The 17890-nt window shown below is 38.2% G+C and overlaps 1 protein-coding gene across 2 annotated transcripts in view; it reads left to right on the forward strand.

Moving 5' to 3' along the window:
• Nucleotides 1–17890, forward strand: part of Atad2b (ATPase family AAA domain containing 2B) — a 127342-nt gene that overhangs the window by 11124 nt on the left and 98328 nt on the right. For both annotated transcript variants that reach the window (XM_021644967.2, XM_021644968.2), the window contains exons 2-6: nucleotides 8952–9103; nucleotides 10996–11045; nucleotides 11631–11784; nucleotides 15338–15440; nucleotides 16785–16893. In XM_021644967.2, the coding sequence (XP_021500642.1) occupies nucleotides 8952–9103; nucleotides 10996–11045; nucleotides 11631–11784; nucleotides 15338–15440; nucleotides 16785–16893 (568 nt within the window). The remainder of the gene's footprint in view (nucleotides 1–8951; nucleotides 9104–10995; nucleotides 11046–11630; nucleotides 11785–15337; nucleotides 15441–16784; nucleotides 16894–17890) is intronic.

A 17890-nucleotide genomic window follows, 5' to 3' on the forward strand; every position in this document is an offset into this window, starting at 1 on the left:
TATACAATGCTTCTTGTACATTTGGTATGGGAATAGCTTTGAGATAGATCCCAGGAATGAGTAGAGTATACATGTACTTAAAATAATGGTTACTCCAGATTTTCCGTTTTTGTCTCTGTGCCTAGGAGCAAAGTTCCTGTATCCCCACATTTCTGCACATATTTAACATTATTTGTTTAATCACTGGCTTTGAGCAACTCATTACCCTTACTCTAATTTATTTTGATTTTGCTTATAAAGTGCCACTTAAGGTCTTGCCCCAAACACCCTTTATTTATTTATTTATTTTTTGTTGAAGTCACTTTTTTCTTTTCTTGTTTTCCAAAGTATTCTAGACCGCTGATTATGTGTGTGCACGAGTGTGTGTGCACAGCTGCCTATGCCCATGTGTACATATGAGTAGGTCAGAGAGGACATTATGTGTCCCTCTGCCACTCTCCACTTTCTTTCCTTGAGACAGGGTCTCTCACTGAATCTTTTTTTTTAATTCTTTTTAAAAAATATTTATTTATTTATTACAAATTATTCACTTTGTATCCCTGCTGCAGCCCTCTCCCTTGTCTCCTCCCAGTCCCACCTACCCTCCCTTTTCTTCCCCTATACCCCTCCTCTAGTCCCTGATAGGGGAGGTGGTCCTCCTCTTCTATTTGAGCCTAGCCTATCAGGTCTCATCAGGGCTGGCCGCATCATCTTCCTCTGTGGTCTCACTAAATCTTGACTCATTGTTTTTTGGCTAGGCTGGTGGTAGGCAAGCTCCAGCAATCCTCCTGTGTCTGCCCCTCTGCCCTCCACCACTGTACTGGGATTACAGGTACAGTCATGCCTAGCTTTTTGTCTTTTTGATGTGGGTGCTAGGCATTTGAATTCGGGTGCTCATACTTTTGCAGCAAGCTGTCTCCCAATGATTGTCCAGCCCAGCCCAGTGATTTTTTTTAATGTAATTTTTATTACATGATGGGGGTTGATCATGGGAACTGTGGATGATCATGGGCTAGTAGATGTTCCACAATCCAGTTTTGACCTAGCACAGGCTGAGATTTACCTCTTATGGCTCTACTTGTGGCAGTTACTGGAAAGGCTTGCTAGCAACGTCTTGACTATTCCTAAGCACTGTCCAGGGGAGTGACCAGCATAAAAATCCTGGGGGTACTTGGATAAGGCCAGCCATTTGCTGGTACTTGCAGCTTCGCCTAGCTCACACAGGGCTGACTTTATTAGGTTCCACATCTAAGAAGGTGTACCTCATAGCCTTGTGGACCTTGATATCTGCTCTGTCTCCTGCCCCCTTTTATGAGACAGGGTCTTGCTATGTGCTCTTGGTTGTTGGGGAATTTTGTAGAAGAAAAGGTGAACTGAAGGTGAACAGCAGGTCTCTGTCTCTGTTGCTGGGTTTATAGGTATGTGCTGTATACTACCATGGCGCTCTTCTTTTTTGGGGCAAGTGAAATCACTGGGTTGGAGGTTTTTGTGTTTTAGTTAAAAATTTTATTTGTGATCGTGTGTGTGTTTGTGAGTTGAGTGCAGGACACATGTGCTACATGGAAATCAGAGGACAATTTTGTGTAGTCCATTCTTTCTTTTTATCTTCATTTGGATCCTGGGGGTGAAATTCAGTTTACCAGGCTTATAGGCAAAGCATCTTTTCCTGCTGAGAGTCATCTTGCTAGATCTGTATTTTAATTTGTACAGACTTGCACTGCAAAGAGACAAAATAAAATTATCCTCACTGTACAGTAGTCTCAGCACTACTGAGGTTTTTTTTTAAGATTTTATTTATTATTTATTTTATGTATGAGTGTTCTACGTGAACATCTGCATGCCAGAAGAGGGCATCAGACCCCAGTATAGGTGGCTAGGATCCACCATGTGGTTGCTGGGAATTGAACTCAGAACCTCTGGAAGAGCAGACAGTGCTCCTAACCGCTGAGCCATCTCTCCAGCCCGGCACTTAAGTTTTTAAATGCCTAGGAATTAGGTTTTAACTTTCTTGAAAGCTAGGGACTGCCACATTCATTATACTCTTTAGTATATCAAACAAGAATAGGCACCTAATAAGTGGTGTGAAAGGAATGAATCAGTGAAGATGAAAGCTACCAAGTATCTACACTTGAGACCATACGTTCCTTCCTCTTTTTAACCATCTTTGCAGTTTCACATTCATAGTGGTGGTGCTGCAGTGAGGCTAACTTCCAAGTCTGTGGTGTTTTCTCTACTTGGTCACGGTTTGGAGTGTGTAGTATCTGTCTCCACTGCCCGCTACTACTGAAGGTCAAACTTAGAACTTTATATCATGATATTCCTGGACCACAATCTCAAGCTCTTTTTTATTTTTAGGTAATAGACCATTTTAGGATGAAAAACAAGAACTATCGTCCAGAAAATTCTGTTTGAAAGAAGTGCATTTAAGTTATTGTAGACAGTTTTTATTTTTCTGTAACTTGTAGCTAACTGTCCCTTGCATGTCTTTTTTTGTTCTTAAATATATTTTGTAATGATTGTTTAGAAACAGTATACTAACCATTGCTTTTGGGATATTTGAGAAATATTCAGGACATTTTGTATGCCTGTCGTTTCAGGACTTGGTAGACAGTGGCTGGCTTTTAGTAAAAAGCAGTCCCAGTTTTGTTTTCTGCAGTCATGGTAACTGCTACCTCTGTGCATTCTTTTTTTACGAATAAAAGGAAAAAAAAAAGAATCAGCTGCATTTTTGAGCTTACTAATAAGACCTGGAATATGCCTGGTGCCCCCCTCACTTAAAAGGTAGACTAAAAGGTGGTCTTATTAAGAAAATTGGAAAAGACTGTTCATTCCCACAAACTTTATGATCTAACTGTGGGACCTTTGTCTCTATTACTAGTTATTATTTCTGGTTTTTCATTTTTGAGAATTTTGTGCTGTTACGATACTTAATATCACTGTTGTGACTCTTTATCAACCTGATGAATTGTATTGATTTCAAGTAAGTCATTTTTAATTCTCTTAATGTCTTCTGTACATAGTAGGTTTTTAATGAATGTTTGTAAATTGAATTTATTTTCTTAGTCTAAGATCTTTTCCTACTCATGGATTGTAATTACTCTGACAGATTGCTAAATGGATGTGGGTAGATTGCATAATCTCTCTGAAATATCTTTGTCGTGAAACTAGTAACACCTACCCTCAAAGGGTTAGGCTATAATTAGCTAGTAAAGTGCTTTGAAGATGAAGAAGCTAAGGTTGAGCATTATGATCAGCCTATTAAAGGTAAACTGTTAGTATCGGGTTTGTAGATAAAAGCTTTCCCAAACCTTGAAGATAATTAAATGGTGTTAAAATAATTATTTTGTACCCATTTACATCTGGTTATTTGTATTACCTAAATCCTTAGATTCTTTTGGAAGGAGGAAACCCTTTGTAATACTGTTTATGCTGAGGTCTGGTCTTTATTATGTTTATGTTGAAACCCTTTCATGGTAAAAGAAGGGAGTACAGAGGTCTAGTGCATCAGTTAGGATGCTGTGCCTAGATGATACTTGAACTGTGTTATTTACCTGAAGCCTTCAAACTTGCATACTAAGCACCATTTAAAGGCCCTTGTTGGACTCACTCCACCTCCAGAGATTCTAGTTCAGCAGGTTGTAGCTTATGATGACTAATACATACAGGCATGGTCTGATGCAGATGGTATTTGGACAGCAGTTTGAGAGAAGCTTTTACTTGTTTCTTTGTTTTGTTTCTCTATGTATCCCAGGAGTCACTCTGCAGACCAGGCTAGCCTCCAACTCAAGAGATCTGCCTACCTTTGCCTCTTGAGTGTTTGGATGAAAGGCATGAACCACCATGCCTGGCCCAAAATTCTTCTTTTTTTCTTTTTTCATGTACAGGATTGTTCCTTTATTATTATTCTTTTATTCTTCTCTCATACAGTACATCCTACTGCAGCTTCCCCTGCCTCTGTCTCCAGACTGGTGGGATTAAAGGCATGTGCCACTACACCTGGCCTAAAGCTTCTTAAAGGTGGAACTAGAAGGTTTACCAAAATACAAGAATAACCAATTACAAATATAAAAGCTCACTTATTGATATTTAGAAAATTATATGGACATAGTACTTAAAATTACCAGACATCAAAATATTTACCTTTTTTGTATATTTAATTTCTTAGTACATAGTACTTGTCTTCAGAGTTTTGTTTGGAACACTTTAACACTTGTAGGTAAAGAACTTGGTCAAATAAGCTTGAAATAATTGTGAAATAATGATGTATAAATGGTACAGATATTAGGATGATTCAATAATTTAGGTTAGATTTTTTCCAGGAAGATTTAATGAAAACAAACAAAACAAAAACAAAGAGTCTTAAACAGTGAGTGATAGGATTTGATTAGAAGGAATAATGGTGGCAGCATGTGATGGTGTACTCCCAGCACATGGAGGGCAGGGGCAGAGAGGAGGGAGAGAGGCAGCAGAGAGGCAGAGGGAGGCAGGAGAGAGGGAGAAGCAGAGAGAGAGGCAAAGAGAGGCAGAGAGGCAGAGGGAGGCAGAGAGAGAGGCAGCAGAGAGGCAGGAGGCAGGAGAGAGGGAGAAGCAGAGGAGACAGAGGCAGAGAAAGAGAGAGACAGAGACATACAGACACAGAAACAGAGAGAGACAGAGAGGCAGAGGCAGGCAGATCTCTGAGTTTGAGGCCAGCCTGGTTTACACAGTGAGTTCCAGGCCAACCAGAGCTACATAGTGAGATCCTGTATCAAAGAAGCGAAGGAGGACTGTTGCTGAGTTGCACTATCTAAATTGGTAAAGCAGCTTATACGTATTAGTTTTAATACCACAATACACTTGAGCTTAGAAGATACAGCATTTCTTCTCAGTGATTACTTTAAAAATATGTTCTATAATAGTTTTCTCCCTGTTACAGGGATGAATCACTAAGCAAGCACTTGGCCATTGTATATATCCTAAGTCTAATGTGCACTTAAGTCACTAGTTGTTTTTTTTTTTGTTGTTGTTAATTTCTGATTAAAAATGTCTGAGAATGGAGCGTAAGCTTCTCTGAATGTGTTTCTCTGTCTCTCTCTTTCTTCTCTTCCTTCTCCCCTACTTCTGATACAAGGTCTCATGTAGCCCTGACTCTTGTGGCATTCCCTATGTAGGCTAGGCTGGCGATTAAGCTCATAGAGATAGAGCCACTTGCCTCTGTCTACTGAGTGCTGAGATTAAATGTGTGTACCCACTAGGCTCAGCAGATTTTGTGGTGTTTTTTTTTTAACTTTAAAAATTATTTTTATTTTATATGTCTAGGTGTTTTGCCTGCATGTATATCTGTGCATCACATGTGTCCAGGTGCCAGAAGAGAGTGTTGAATCTCCTGGAACTGGAGATACAGATGGTAATGAGTCACCATGTTGTGCTGGGAATTGAACCCAGATCAGCTGAAGAGTAGCCATCATTTTAGCCTCAGATTCTGTGTTTCTAATGGCTCCCAGGCTGATGATGCCTATGTTGTTGGTTTTCATAGTACACTGTTATATGTGAATGTCTTGGAGGAATCATTTACTTGTAAGGCATTTACTCTTTGGGAGACCAAAAGTATAATAGAGTGCAGTTTCTGAGATAGAAGAGAACTGTTTTAGAAATGAAAGGACTGAGTTTTAGGTGCCCTTTTTCCTTCCTTCCTTCCTTTCTTCCTCTCCTTCCCTTCTTCCCTCTCCTTCCTCTCCTCCTTTCAGAGGTAACATTTCACCATGTAACCCTGGCTGTCCTGGAACTCACTACATAGACCAGGTTGGCCTCAGACTCACAGAGCTCTCTCTGCTCTGCCTCCCCAGTGCTGGGGTCAAAGGTTCCTAGGTGTTTCTCTTTTTCCTTTTCTTTTGGAAATTCATTAGCTAGATGATCTTGAATTAGCTAGTTAACTTATATCAGAACCTCAGTATTTACTCTGTTAAAGGATAGGGTTAGAGAAAGCAAGACTCTAAGGAACTGTACAATTTAAAAAAGAAACATTCTCTTTTTGTTTTGTTTTTTTTGAGACAAGGTCTCACTTTGTAGCCCAGACTAGCCTTGAATTTGTGGTTTTCTTGCTGTAGCCCAGGTACTGGGATTTCAGGCATGTGCTACCATGCCTGATTCCTATGTTTAAGTTTGTAATTGCTTTTTTTGTGTGTGTTGCCAGTACTAGTACTCTGCAGCAGATGGAGATCACTACCAGATGAAATCAATTGAAACCCAGAGTTTTGGAGCCCAGTCCCAAAGGATACATCTGTAAAACACTCCTACACTAAAGGCTCAGTGAACATTGTGGAATAGGAGGTGGACAGATTATAAGAGCCAGAGGATCAGGGGGTTTGCTGTGAGATTGTGTCTTCTAGTAATGTCAGAGGCTACACCCATAAAGTCTCACCAACATGACTGTCCAAGCAAGAGCTGAACCTTACACAAAGAACTATACACACCTGAGTAAAGGTAGGAGTAGGAGAGGGTCTTCCCTGGGGAAGAGCACACCAATTTGTTGTCAATGCCAAGTGGTCAGCTCTGTAAACATATATACAGGTAACATTATAAGGAGTGAGTAGGTTGTAGTTAGGAATAAATATGTATGTAGATACATATATATTATGCATGCACTAACAAGAAAAGAGGCCATGAATTTCAAGGAGTGAAGGGAGGGGTATATGGGACGGTTTGGAGGGAGGAAAGGGAAAGAAGAATGTTGAAAAATGAATTATAATTTTCTTAAAAGAAAAAAATGTTCGTGGCATTTAGGTAGGGTAACACAAACCTTGAATTCCAGCACTTGGATGGTAAAGGCAGGCAGATCTTTGTGAGTTTGAGGCAAGCTTGCTTTATATAGTTCTAGAGAAAAATGTCCTATTAAATGGATGTCTTTAGAATGTACATACACACCTTTAATCACATATTTTCCAGTAACTTTTTTTCTTGGTATTACTTTATGGGTACAAAGCACTACCACTACAGTCTCAGCTCCTAATAACTATATTTTCACTAGTACAATACAGACATCTTGCTTTGGGAAAATATAAAAATGTATATTTACAAATTGGATAATTTTTACCCATTTTTCTCAAATATATAGCATAAAAGAAAACAATTAGGTTTGCTAAAGAATTTTTGTTTTCTTTGAGACGGGGTCTCCCGATGTTTCTCAGGCTGCCCTTGGTCTAAGCAGCCTCTTGTGCTTAGAAAGGGTGGAATTAAGATGTGGGAGAGAAATGAGCAGTACAGTGATAACTCCATGTCTTTTATTTATATTTTAGAAGTAGATATTACATGTTTGTGTTTACATGTTTGTTGTTCTTTCTCTGGCTGTCTCTGCTTCCCTAAGTGCTGGAATTACAGGCATGCACCACCACTCCCGGCTTGTGGTTTTCTGTTTTGAGAGGGCTTACTAATAGTGAAACTCCAGTTACAGCAAGCACAATTAGTACTAGTTCTTGGTTTTTAAATATTATCTTTTGCCAAAAAGAACCAGGGATCTTTGCAGAAATGATTACTTATAGAGCCAGAAAGGGAGAGTACAAAATGAGTCCTGAGCATTCTGTAAAAAAGTATTCAAGATGATGGGGTATGACAAAAGATACAGGACCCACTTTTTTTTTTTTTTAAATAATGACAAGTTTTAAAATTTTTTATTTAGGTTTTTCTTTTTTAAGGATTTACTTATTTATTTAATGTGTGCTGGTGTCCTGTCTGTCTGTATGTGTGAGGGTGTTAGATCCCCTGGAACTGGAGTTAGAGACAGTTGTAAGCTGCCATGTGGGTGCTGGAAATTGAACCTGGATCCTGTGGAAGAGCAGCCAGTGCTTTTAACCGCTGAGCCACTTCTCCAGCCCCCAGGACCCACTTTTTAAGGAGCTTCTATTGGCCATATCTTGCATAATTTAAGCAACAAAATAAGAGTACAGTGTCACGATTTGTAGCATAGCGAATCCATGGGTCATATAGTCCCATGGATTTCTAACCATATAGGTTAGAAATTAGTAAATTAGTAGGGTAGGAGAACATTTCCCCTTAAAGCAGAATGCCAGCTAGAAATGTAGAAAGAGTGATGCAGGTAGATAAGAGTCAACTGTCACAGAGAGGTTCTGGGGGAAGGTTTGCTTCAGAGTCAGGATATTGCTAAGTTATCAGAATATTATGTAGTAAAACAGTTGGGAAGAACCTGACAGATCCCAGCTTGACCTGGTGATTATGGTCAAGTGATGGGGTAAGGGTGAGTGTAGGGTACACAACATATTTCATACATTCTTTCTAAAATGTGTGGCCTAAATCAGATTGTGAGGAAATTCATCTAGACCCAGACTGAAGGATTGGTTTAGCAAATGGAAGCTGATACGTATTTGTTCTTTCCCTGTTTCCCTTCATCCCCGTGCTACCTTCCCATTTATTTCTAATGGTTTTTGGAGACAGATCTTGTGGCATAGCTCTAGAACTTAATTTATGTAATTCTGGGTGTTTTCACATTTGAGCTAATCACATTTTGCTTCAGCTGCTTAGGTGGGATCACAGGTCATGCTAGGCTGAAAACTGTATTCTTACAGTCAAGGTTGTTAAAGAAAATTAAAGATCGAGGCTTTGCTGAGAAGTGAGAGAGAAGATCTGACTACTAAATACAGTGAGCTCTGGGATAGGATCTTGGACTTGAAAGAGATATTGTGGAGAAACTTGGAAAAATTTGAATGGATTGGCTATGTGTTATGATTTTCTAAATTGGAAGGTTCCATGATAGTAAAGTGTCCTTGCTTTGGGATTTGTATACTGGAGTATTTAGGCAAGTATGAGGCATCAAGTCACAGAGAGATACATATGCACCCCAAGCAGTCATAAGCTTTTTCATTTTTTGAGACAGTGATTACAGGCTGGCTCAAATTCCTTATATATAAATTAAAATAAAACATATCCAAGCATATTAATCTTGATAGGAATAATACATAATTTTTTTAAATGTCTTTCAGAAAGCTGAAGTTGATGGTAGCTTAAGTGATAGCCACGTATCTCCTCCAGCCAAACGCACTTTGAAACAGCCGGATTCTGTTTGCAAAGACAAATCAAAATCACGAAGTACTGGTCAGCGAGAGGAATGGAACATACCAACTGGGCAGTCCAGGTAAGGATTAATTGGTTTTTGTTTATTGTTTTTTTTTTTTCTTTTATGAATTCATGGATTATTTGCTATGATTCAGGACTGATAATGGTGGTAATTTTCTTTTAAAATGAAAGTGTCTTATAAATACTCATGTATATTCATAATTGGTATTAGACTTATTAGTTTAAATTTTCTGTAATTTTATTTTTCCAAATAGGTATTTTTTTTATAAAGACATAGAACATGTACCAGAAACTATTGTTACTAAATGAACAGGGATTTTGATGGGTCTTGAATGTACATGCATATTTATAATTCTGAGTTGTTTTATTTTAACTCTCCTTTTAAAAGCATTTATTTAATTTTATGAGCAAACATATATGTGCACAAGTGCACTACATACATATGTGTACATGAGGGCACGGGAGGTTAAAGGACAACTTTAAAGGGCATGAGTCTGTTCTTTCATCATGTAGATCTTGAGGATCAAACTTAGCCTCTCAGGCTTGTTGGCAAGGGCTTTATCCACAAAACCATCTTACTAGCCCTATATATTTACTCATTTTTGATAGAGTCTCATATAGCCTAGGCTAGCTTAGAACTTGTTTTGTAGTGAGGCAGTCCTTGAACTCTGGACTTTTCTGCTCCCATCCCCCAAGTACTGGGGTACAAGAGTGTGCTATTGTGCCCAGCTCTTCTTTAGAAAGAGAAATATGCCAATGATTATTACTGTCAGTTACTTGGATTGCTTAAAAGTTTTGTTTTCCTTTCATCTCCACCTCCTTGTGAGGAAGTGGTAGTTGGGTTTGGGGTGGGGCTAGGGGTTATAAATGCTGAGAATTAAGCACATCCCCAGCCCTCTTTCTTAAAAGCAGGTTTTTCATTAGCAACAAAGTAGGAGCCGTAAACTGTCTCTTTTGGAGCAAAACAGAACCATACTGTGTTTTTTTTTTCCTCCAGTGATGTTCTCATTGTTCAGAAAACTATCCATCCATCCATCCATCTATCCATCCATCTATCATATATCTATCTGTGGAATGATTTTAAGATTACTTCTTACTGTTTTGAATAATTTAATGATGTAAAATTTTAATCATTTATAACTACATCCACCCAAAATTTATTTTGGCAACAGGACTTGTGAATAAACTGATAATTTGTAAATAAACTTGAGTCAATGTTATGCTGGGGCCAATGCTAAAGTGTACTTATGAGGTAATAAAAGTGACTCTTCTGTGGTTTTAAGTTAATTTTGAGAATGATTTTGGAGCATTCCTGTGAAGCATCGTTCAGCAGCAACATAGAGTCCATGTATTACAGCAGTTGCTTTAGACTCGCATCCATATGCCTGGAGTACCATGCATATGGTGTACAAAGTGCTGAATGTAGAATTTGACTTTTGAGCATATATTAAGACAGACTTTTTATTTGTTTTCCAGAGAGAAGGGGGAATAGGATTTGTGTTTAAAATAAATTGAGGATGCATCATAGTTTAAAAATTATCAAATGTTTTTGATATTTAAGTAATTTTTTCCTCTCTTACAGATTGTTTGAAAAAGTTTGTCATAGCTTGGAATATATTTTCTAACAAAGACTATAGTTGTTGTCTGTTGCCATGACTCCTTATGATCTTGGTTAAATTAATGCTGCTTAACCTTAATCTTTTAATAGGATTTGAATTGGTACAGTTGACAACAAAGTTATTTCAGTTTAATTTGTTATTAAAGTTTCTCTTGAAATAATAAAATGACTGTTAGCTAGTATATTTATATTGATATAGTATCAAAGTAAAACATATAATTTTGTGGAAAATATGTTAATGTTTTAAAGATGGATAATGACAGTAGTATTTATTTCTTCCATATCTAAACAAATATTGATATGCTTGTTTATTAAATATATTTTTATTCTAGGTTAACTTCTCAGCCTGGTGCTACATTACCAAACGGACATAGTAGCTTGTGTGAGTATACTGCTGGGAAAACTGGTTAACATTGAAATTCTTTTTTTAAAAAAGATTTATTTATTATGTATACAATATCCTGTTTGCATGTACAGCTGTATGTCAGAAGAAGGCACCAGATCTCATTATAGATGGATGCTCATTATATTGGTTGCTGGGTATTGAACTTAGGACCTCTGGAAGAGCAGCCAATGCTTTTAACCTTTGAGCCATCTCTCTAGCCCCCTGAAATTCTTACAGTGGTGTTAGTTTAAGCATGAAAGTAGATAAAAAGGTAGTCATTTAGTTTTGTTTTTATTTAATTTTTTTTTTCTCTTCTCTACTGGGGATTGAACTGTGCCCCGGCATGACCTACTTCTGAGCCATACATTTTAACCCCTTAGAATGATTTAATATGTTCTCAGCACATAGTTGGAAATGACTAAATTTCATTTATAGCAAAAATATTAAAATTGAGAACCTTGACTGTTTAATATTAAAGCCATTTAAGAGGTTATATTTAGTTACTGCAGCTTTTTAAGGTTTTGATTTTCCCCCCTATTTTTCTGTACTCTGCACTTTGAAATGAGGCTGTTTGTCTTGCAGCCCTTCGAAGCCATCCCCTTCGAGGGGAAAAGAAAGGAGATGGCGATCTTTCATGTATAAATGGTGACATGGAAGTCAGAAAAAGTTGTCGGTCCAGGAAAAACAGATTTGAAAGTGTGAATCAGAGTTTATTATTTGATCAACTAGTAAATAGGTATGTATTTATGCATTAAGCAATTTCATTTAATTTTTTAATTTTAAGCTGTTTCTGTGTGTGCATTTATATATGTGTATGTGTGTACATCTGTTTGAATGTGTATCGAGAGGTATGGGCCATTGGAGAACAGAGGTTGACGTGGAGTGTTCACTCAATTGCTTTAATTTTTGAGACAGGATCTCTCGCTGAACCTGGAGCAAACCAATTGGCTGGATTGGCTGACCACTGGCTCCAGGGATCTCCCTTTCTCTACCTCCCTGTTTACACATGTTGCTATCCTCCCACCCCATCTTTTGTTTACATGGGTGCCATTGCCATTTTTTACTTGAACTTAGGTCTACATGTTGCATAGCAAGGACTTTATCCACTGAGCCATCTTCTCAGGCCCTGCTTTTTATAGGGGATGAGGTAGAGTGGGACACGGGGTTTTTCTATGTAGTCCTAGGTTGGCCTTGAACTTGTGATGGACTTACTTCAACTTCCTGAGTGCTGAAATCACAGGCATGTACCATTATGTCTTTTGTTTTTTTAAATTTTCACTCTAGACCGGTTTTCCTGTGTAGCTCTGGCTGTCCTGGAACTTGCTTAGTTGACCTGACTGGCCTTAAACTTAGAGATCTGCCCATCTCTGCCTCCAGAGTCCTGGGATTAAAGGTGTTTGCCACAACCACTTGGCTTTCAAACAATATTGTTTTTAAACAATATGAAATTCTCTTATTGATATGTAACGAACTATAACTTATCTTCACCAAGATAATAAATTGGTGTTTTGGGCCTATATCTGTGTGATTGAGGAACCTAGCCTCTGACTATCAGCTCAGCATCTAAAACATCCATGAAACTATTTTTCATTACACATTATACATTGCTTTAGCCCTTTTTCTGTGGCTATAACAGAATGTCAAATAAAGACAAGGAATTTAATTTATAGCATATTATTTTATGTGTGTATGTACCAGAGTCTTATCCATTCCTTACTTGCATTTCTTCATTGTGAATAGAGCAGCAATGAACATTGCTGAGCAAGTATCTGTGGAGTAGGATACTGGGTCTGTTGAGCATATGTCAAGGTGTGATATAGCTTGATCATGGTAGATATATTTTTAGCTTTTTTGAGAATTCTCTACACTGATTTCCAAAGTGGCTAGACCAGTTTGCAATCCCAAAATAATGAGAGTTGCTTTTCTTCACTCCCACTCCAGCATTTCTTATGTTTTGTTGGACTTTGCCATTTTGTCTTGGGTAAGATGAAATCTCAAAGTTGTTTTGATTTTGCATTTTTCTACTTGTTAGGGATGATGAACATTTTTTTGAGGTTGGCCAGTCTTTCTTTTCTCTTTCTCTCTCTCTCTCTCTCTCTCTTTCTTTCTTTCTTTCTTTCTTTCTTTCTTTCTTTCTTTCTTTCTTTCTTTCTTTCTTTCTTTCTCTGTCTCTCTCTCTCTCTCTCTGTCTCTCTCTCTCTCTCTCTTTGTAACCTTGGCTGTTCTAAGACCAGGATGGCCTCTAACTCAGATATTTTCTTTGCCTCTGCCTCCAGAGGCAGAGGGAACTAATTACTGTTACTGTGAACTAATTACTGCTTATTTTTATTTTATGTGTATGAGTGTTTTGCCTGAAGAATTTGCACTGTATGAGTACCTGGTCAGAAGAGGGAGCTGGATCCCCTAGGACTAGAGTTAAAGATGGTTATATTCTACCATGTGGGTGCTAGGAATCAAACCTGGGTCCCCTGAAAAGGCAGCTAGTGCTCTTAACTGCTGAGCCTTCTTTTCAGCCTCCCTACTCAACTTTTAATATCCTGTTCCTCAGTGTTACATTGAAGATTAACTTTTTAATGCTGGAACTTTGAAGCATAGTCAGACCATACATACATCGTCTTCCTTGGCTTTACAGTGGTCTTACAATTGACTAGAAATTTGGGTTTTAGTTATTGTTAGTAATTGCCACAGAATAAGATCTAGTTGCACACTGAATGTTATAGAAGTATTTGTTTAAAAGCACTGTACATTCAGATGTGGTGCAGGAGGTTCAGTCAAAAAGATCTCAAGTTCAAAACTAGTTTGGACTATATAGAAGGTCTAGGCCAGTCTGGGCTATATTGTGAAACCTGTCTAAGAAAACCTAACAAAACAAAACAATCTAAATAAAAATTGCTAAGATACTATCCTAGATTTCTTAGATAACAGTGTTCTTCTTCAACTTAAAAATATGTTTAGCCAGGTATGTTGGTGCATGCCTGGACTCCCAGCACTCAATGAGGCAGAGAGAGGTGGACCTCTGTGAGTTTGAGGCCAGCCTGGGCTACACAGAGAAACCCTGTGTCGAAAAACCAAAACCAAACTAAAACAAAACAAAAAACCCCTTCATATCAAAAGATTCAATTCTTTTTTTCCCCCTTAAGACCATCAGTCTAGTAGTTATTTATCATGACGTTGTGATGGTGTTTCCTTCCTTTCCTTTTTTCCTTTTTTCTCTACCTCCCTCCCTTCTTTCCTTCTTTCAACAGGTCTCACTGTGTAGACCTGGTTGGCCTGAAGTTCACTATGTAGATCAGGCTGGTCTTGAATTTATAGTCATCCATCTATCTCTGCGTCTGGAGTGTTGAGATTAAAGGTATTCTTCACCATGCCTGGCCTATATTATGGGTTTTAAAATTTTTAATAAGCAAATGTGTTTATTTATTTTGAGCCTTAAAAGCAAAAGGTTTATAATTTTAAAGGTTGCCCCTTCCTCCCCCAAGACAGGGTCTCTCTATATAGCCTTGGCTGTCCTGGCCATACTTTGTAGACCAGGCTGGTCTTGAACTCGAAGAGATCCTCCTGCCTCTGTAATCCTGAGTGCTGGGATTACACATGTGCACCTACCACCACCACTGCACCCATGTATGTATGCATTTATGTGTGTGTGAGTGTGTGTGTTCAAGACAGAGTTTCTTTGTATAACAGCTCTGGCTGTTCTCGAACTTAAAGAGATCTGCCTGCCTCTGCCTCCTAAGTGCTGGGATTAAAGCCTGGCTCAATTTTAAAGTTTCAATAAAAAATATAAAAGTTGAAGATAGTCTTTCATCTCTGTTTTAAAAACTATATTTTATTTTATGTGTGTATTTGTATGTATATATACAGTGCCTGTGGAGAGCAGAAGACCCCTTTGGATCCCTTGGGGCTAGAGTTACACGCATTTGTGATTTCCATACCTGATAAGGGTATTGGGAATTGGCATATAGTCCAAACTAATTGGACAATTCCATCTTTTAATACAGTATCTCACTAGTTAGTGTTAGTTGGCCTGGAACCTTGTGGACCAGGCTGGTCTTGAACTCATAGAAATATATTTAACTCTCCTTCCTGTGTGCTGGGATTAAAGGTGTGCTCCACCACACCTGGCCATCTTGCTTTATAAATTGGAAATTGTGTTTTGGTGAATTCTGGTTATAAAAACTTTTAAATTGATATATATTTACATATCAAGAGATAGTTTAATACCGGTTTGCTGAGCTCTTTAATGTTTATGATATGATATATGTTCCCACCATTATTTAAACTGTTTGTAGTACTGCTGAAGCTGTATTACAAGAAATGGATAATATCAATATCCGGCGAAATCGGCGATCAGGAGAAGTAGAACGGCTTCGAATGTGGACCGATACAGAATTTGTGAGTAAATTAGCTGTGGAAACATTTGCAAGTATTTTCTTTCCTCCTCTTCTAATTGTCTTTTTAGTTTTTCTTCATGTGTATATGTATGTCTGTGTGAGTAGTGTGCCTTGTGTGGATGCCCACAGAAGTCAGAAGAGGGCATTGGATCCTTTAGGGCTGGAGTTGGTTATGAACCCCCTGGTTTGGGTGCTGGGAAGCGAACTTGTGTTGTCTGAAAGAGCAGTGATAGCTCTTAACTGCTGAGCTATTTCTCCAGCTTCAGAAGTATTTTTTTTTAATATTTACAAAAAATTAGGAGTTCAGAAAGAATATGAACAGCAGTAGATCTCCTTTCTCCTGTCCAGTTCTGTCCTTTCCTCCCCTCCCCTTTCCTCCCTCCCCTTTCCCTCCCCCTACATCTCCTTCCTCTCCCTCCCCTTCCCTCCTCTCCTCTTCTTTCTCCCCTTTTCTCCTCTCCTCTTCTTTCTCCCCTTTTCTCCCCTCCTCTCTCCCTTTCTCCTCTCTCCCATCCTCTGCTCTCTCCTCTCTTTCACTCCTTTCTCCTCTGTCTCTCCTTGTGTGGCCAAAGATGGCTTTGAATGTCTGATCTCTTGCTTCCAGGTGTGTGCTATCATGCCTGGTTCATGCAGATTGAACCCAGGGCATTGTGCATGTGAGGCAAGTGCTCTACCAACTGAGCTTCATCCCTAGCCCAACTGCAGATTTTTTAAAAAGTTTATTTTTGTTTAATGTGCATTGGTGTTTTGCTTGCATGTATGTCTGTGTGATGGTGTCAGATCCCTGGAACTGGAGTTAATAGATAATTATGAGCTGTCACATGGATGTTGGGAATTGAACCTGGGCCCTCTGGAAAAGCAGCGAGTGTTCTTATCTGCTAAGCTATCTCTCCAGGACTCCCAATGTCAGATATTTTAAAATTAACTCTTTTTTATTTCTTTTCATATCATATTTAGTTTGAGATTTTACTCACTGCTGCTGTTCTGCTGCTTCCTCTTCAAAACCCTCACCCTAATTTCTTTTTCTTCTCCCCCACTTTTTTCTCTCTTAGCTTTTATTTTTTTCCTCCTCCCTTCTTCTTTAAAAAAAAAAAAAGCACTATGGGGTTGAACCTAAGGCATTATATATGTTAAACAACAACTCTATGAACTAAGCTATATCCCAACCCCTTTTCTCCTTTATACTTATGGATTTTAGGAAAATCTTTTTTTTTTTTTTTATTAATTTGACGCTTGCAAGTAGATGTGTAGTAAATTATATTGAACAAGTATGGTTAATTTTTTACTTACTTGTAGCAGAGAATAAATGCTATGTTAATATTTGATGAATTTCTTTCTTTAAAAGGAAAATATGGATATGTATTCAAGAGTAAAAAGGCGAAGAAAATCACTGAGAAGAAATAGTTATGGGATACAGAATCATCATGAAGTTTCTACCGAGGGTGAGGAAGAAGGTCAGTAAAGCACTTTGTGTTGGAAATACTAGAAAACTCTGGGAGGGAGGAAGAATGACTACAATAGATATGTAGTTAGAATAGGGTTGTTTTGCTTTTGTTTTTTGCCTTTTAGGTCTATAATGTATAATCTGAAGTAATTTAAATTCAGCTGGCATCTGGATTTTCATTTCTTTCATTTAGCAAAATGAAGAGGCTATTGTCAGTCCTTATCTAGTGTGGAGAAGCTTTGGCTGTGGACTAGTCTGCCCAGTGGGTGGCCCTCTTGTTTTACTTTAGTTACTTTTTTTTTTTAAAACATCTATTTATTCATTATGTATACATTCTTCTGTCTGCATGTACATCTGTACCAGATTTCATTACAGATGGTTGTGAACCACCATGTGGTTGCTGGGAACTGAACTCAGGACCTTTGGAAGAACAGTCAGTGCTCCTAACCTCTGAGCCATCTCTCCAGCCCCCTCTTTAGTTACCTTTTAACTAAAAGATTATTCTGCTGTCAGTAGCCTCCAAGTCTCTGATTATTTGGATTTTAAATTTTGTTAGAGATAGAGGAGTAAATAGAGAAAAATGGAAGTGCTAACAATAGTGGAAGAAGTTGTAATGTTTTTGTCTGACTTTTTTTGTCTAGTTCTGGACTGAAGAACACAGAGTGAATTTGTTAGGCTGGAACTAGGAGCATAAAGAAAGCACATTAGCTCCATTAGTTTATAAACTGGTGACCAGTAAACCCATAGGATTTAATTCTCTAAGCAATGATCTTCATAGAATGGATTTAGGGGATTTGCTACATTGAAAATACAGATTAGTAGTCTTTTTCGAAGGTTGTTGTTGTTATTTGAGACAGACTTTCTTTGTGTAGCTTTGGTTGTTCAGAAACTAGCCCTGTAGACTAGGCTAGCCTCAAGCTCACAGAGATAGACCTGCCTCCACCTTGTGAGTGTTGAGATTAAAGATGTACACCACCAACCTGGCTCACAATGGCTTTTTTTCTCAG

The sequence above is a fragment of the Meriones unguiculatus genome, chromosome 1 (genome assembly GCF_030254825.1).
Source record: "Meriones unguiculatus strain TT.TT164.6M chromosome 1, Bangor_MerUng_6.1, whole genome shotgun sequence".
Lineage (NCBI taxonomy): Eukaryota > Metazoa > Chordata > Mammalia > Rodentia > Muridae > Meriones > Meriones unguiculatus.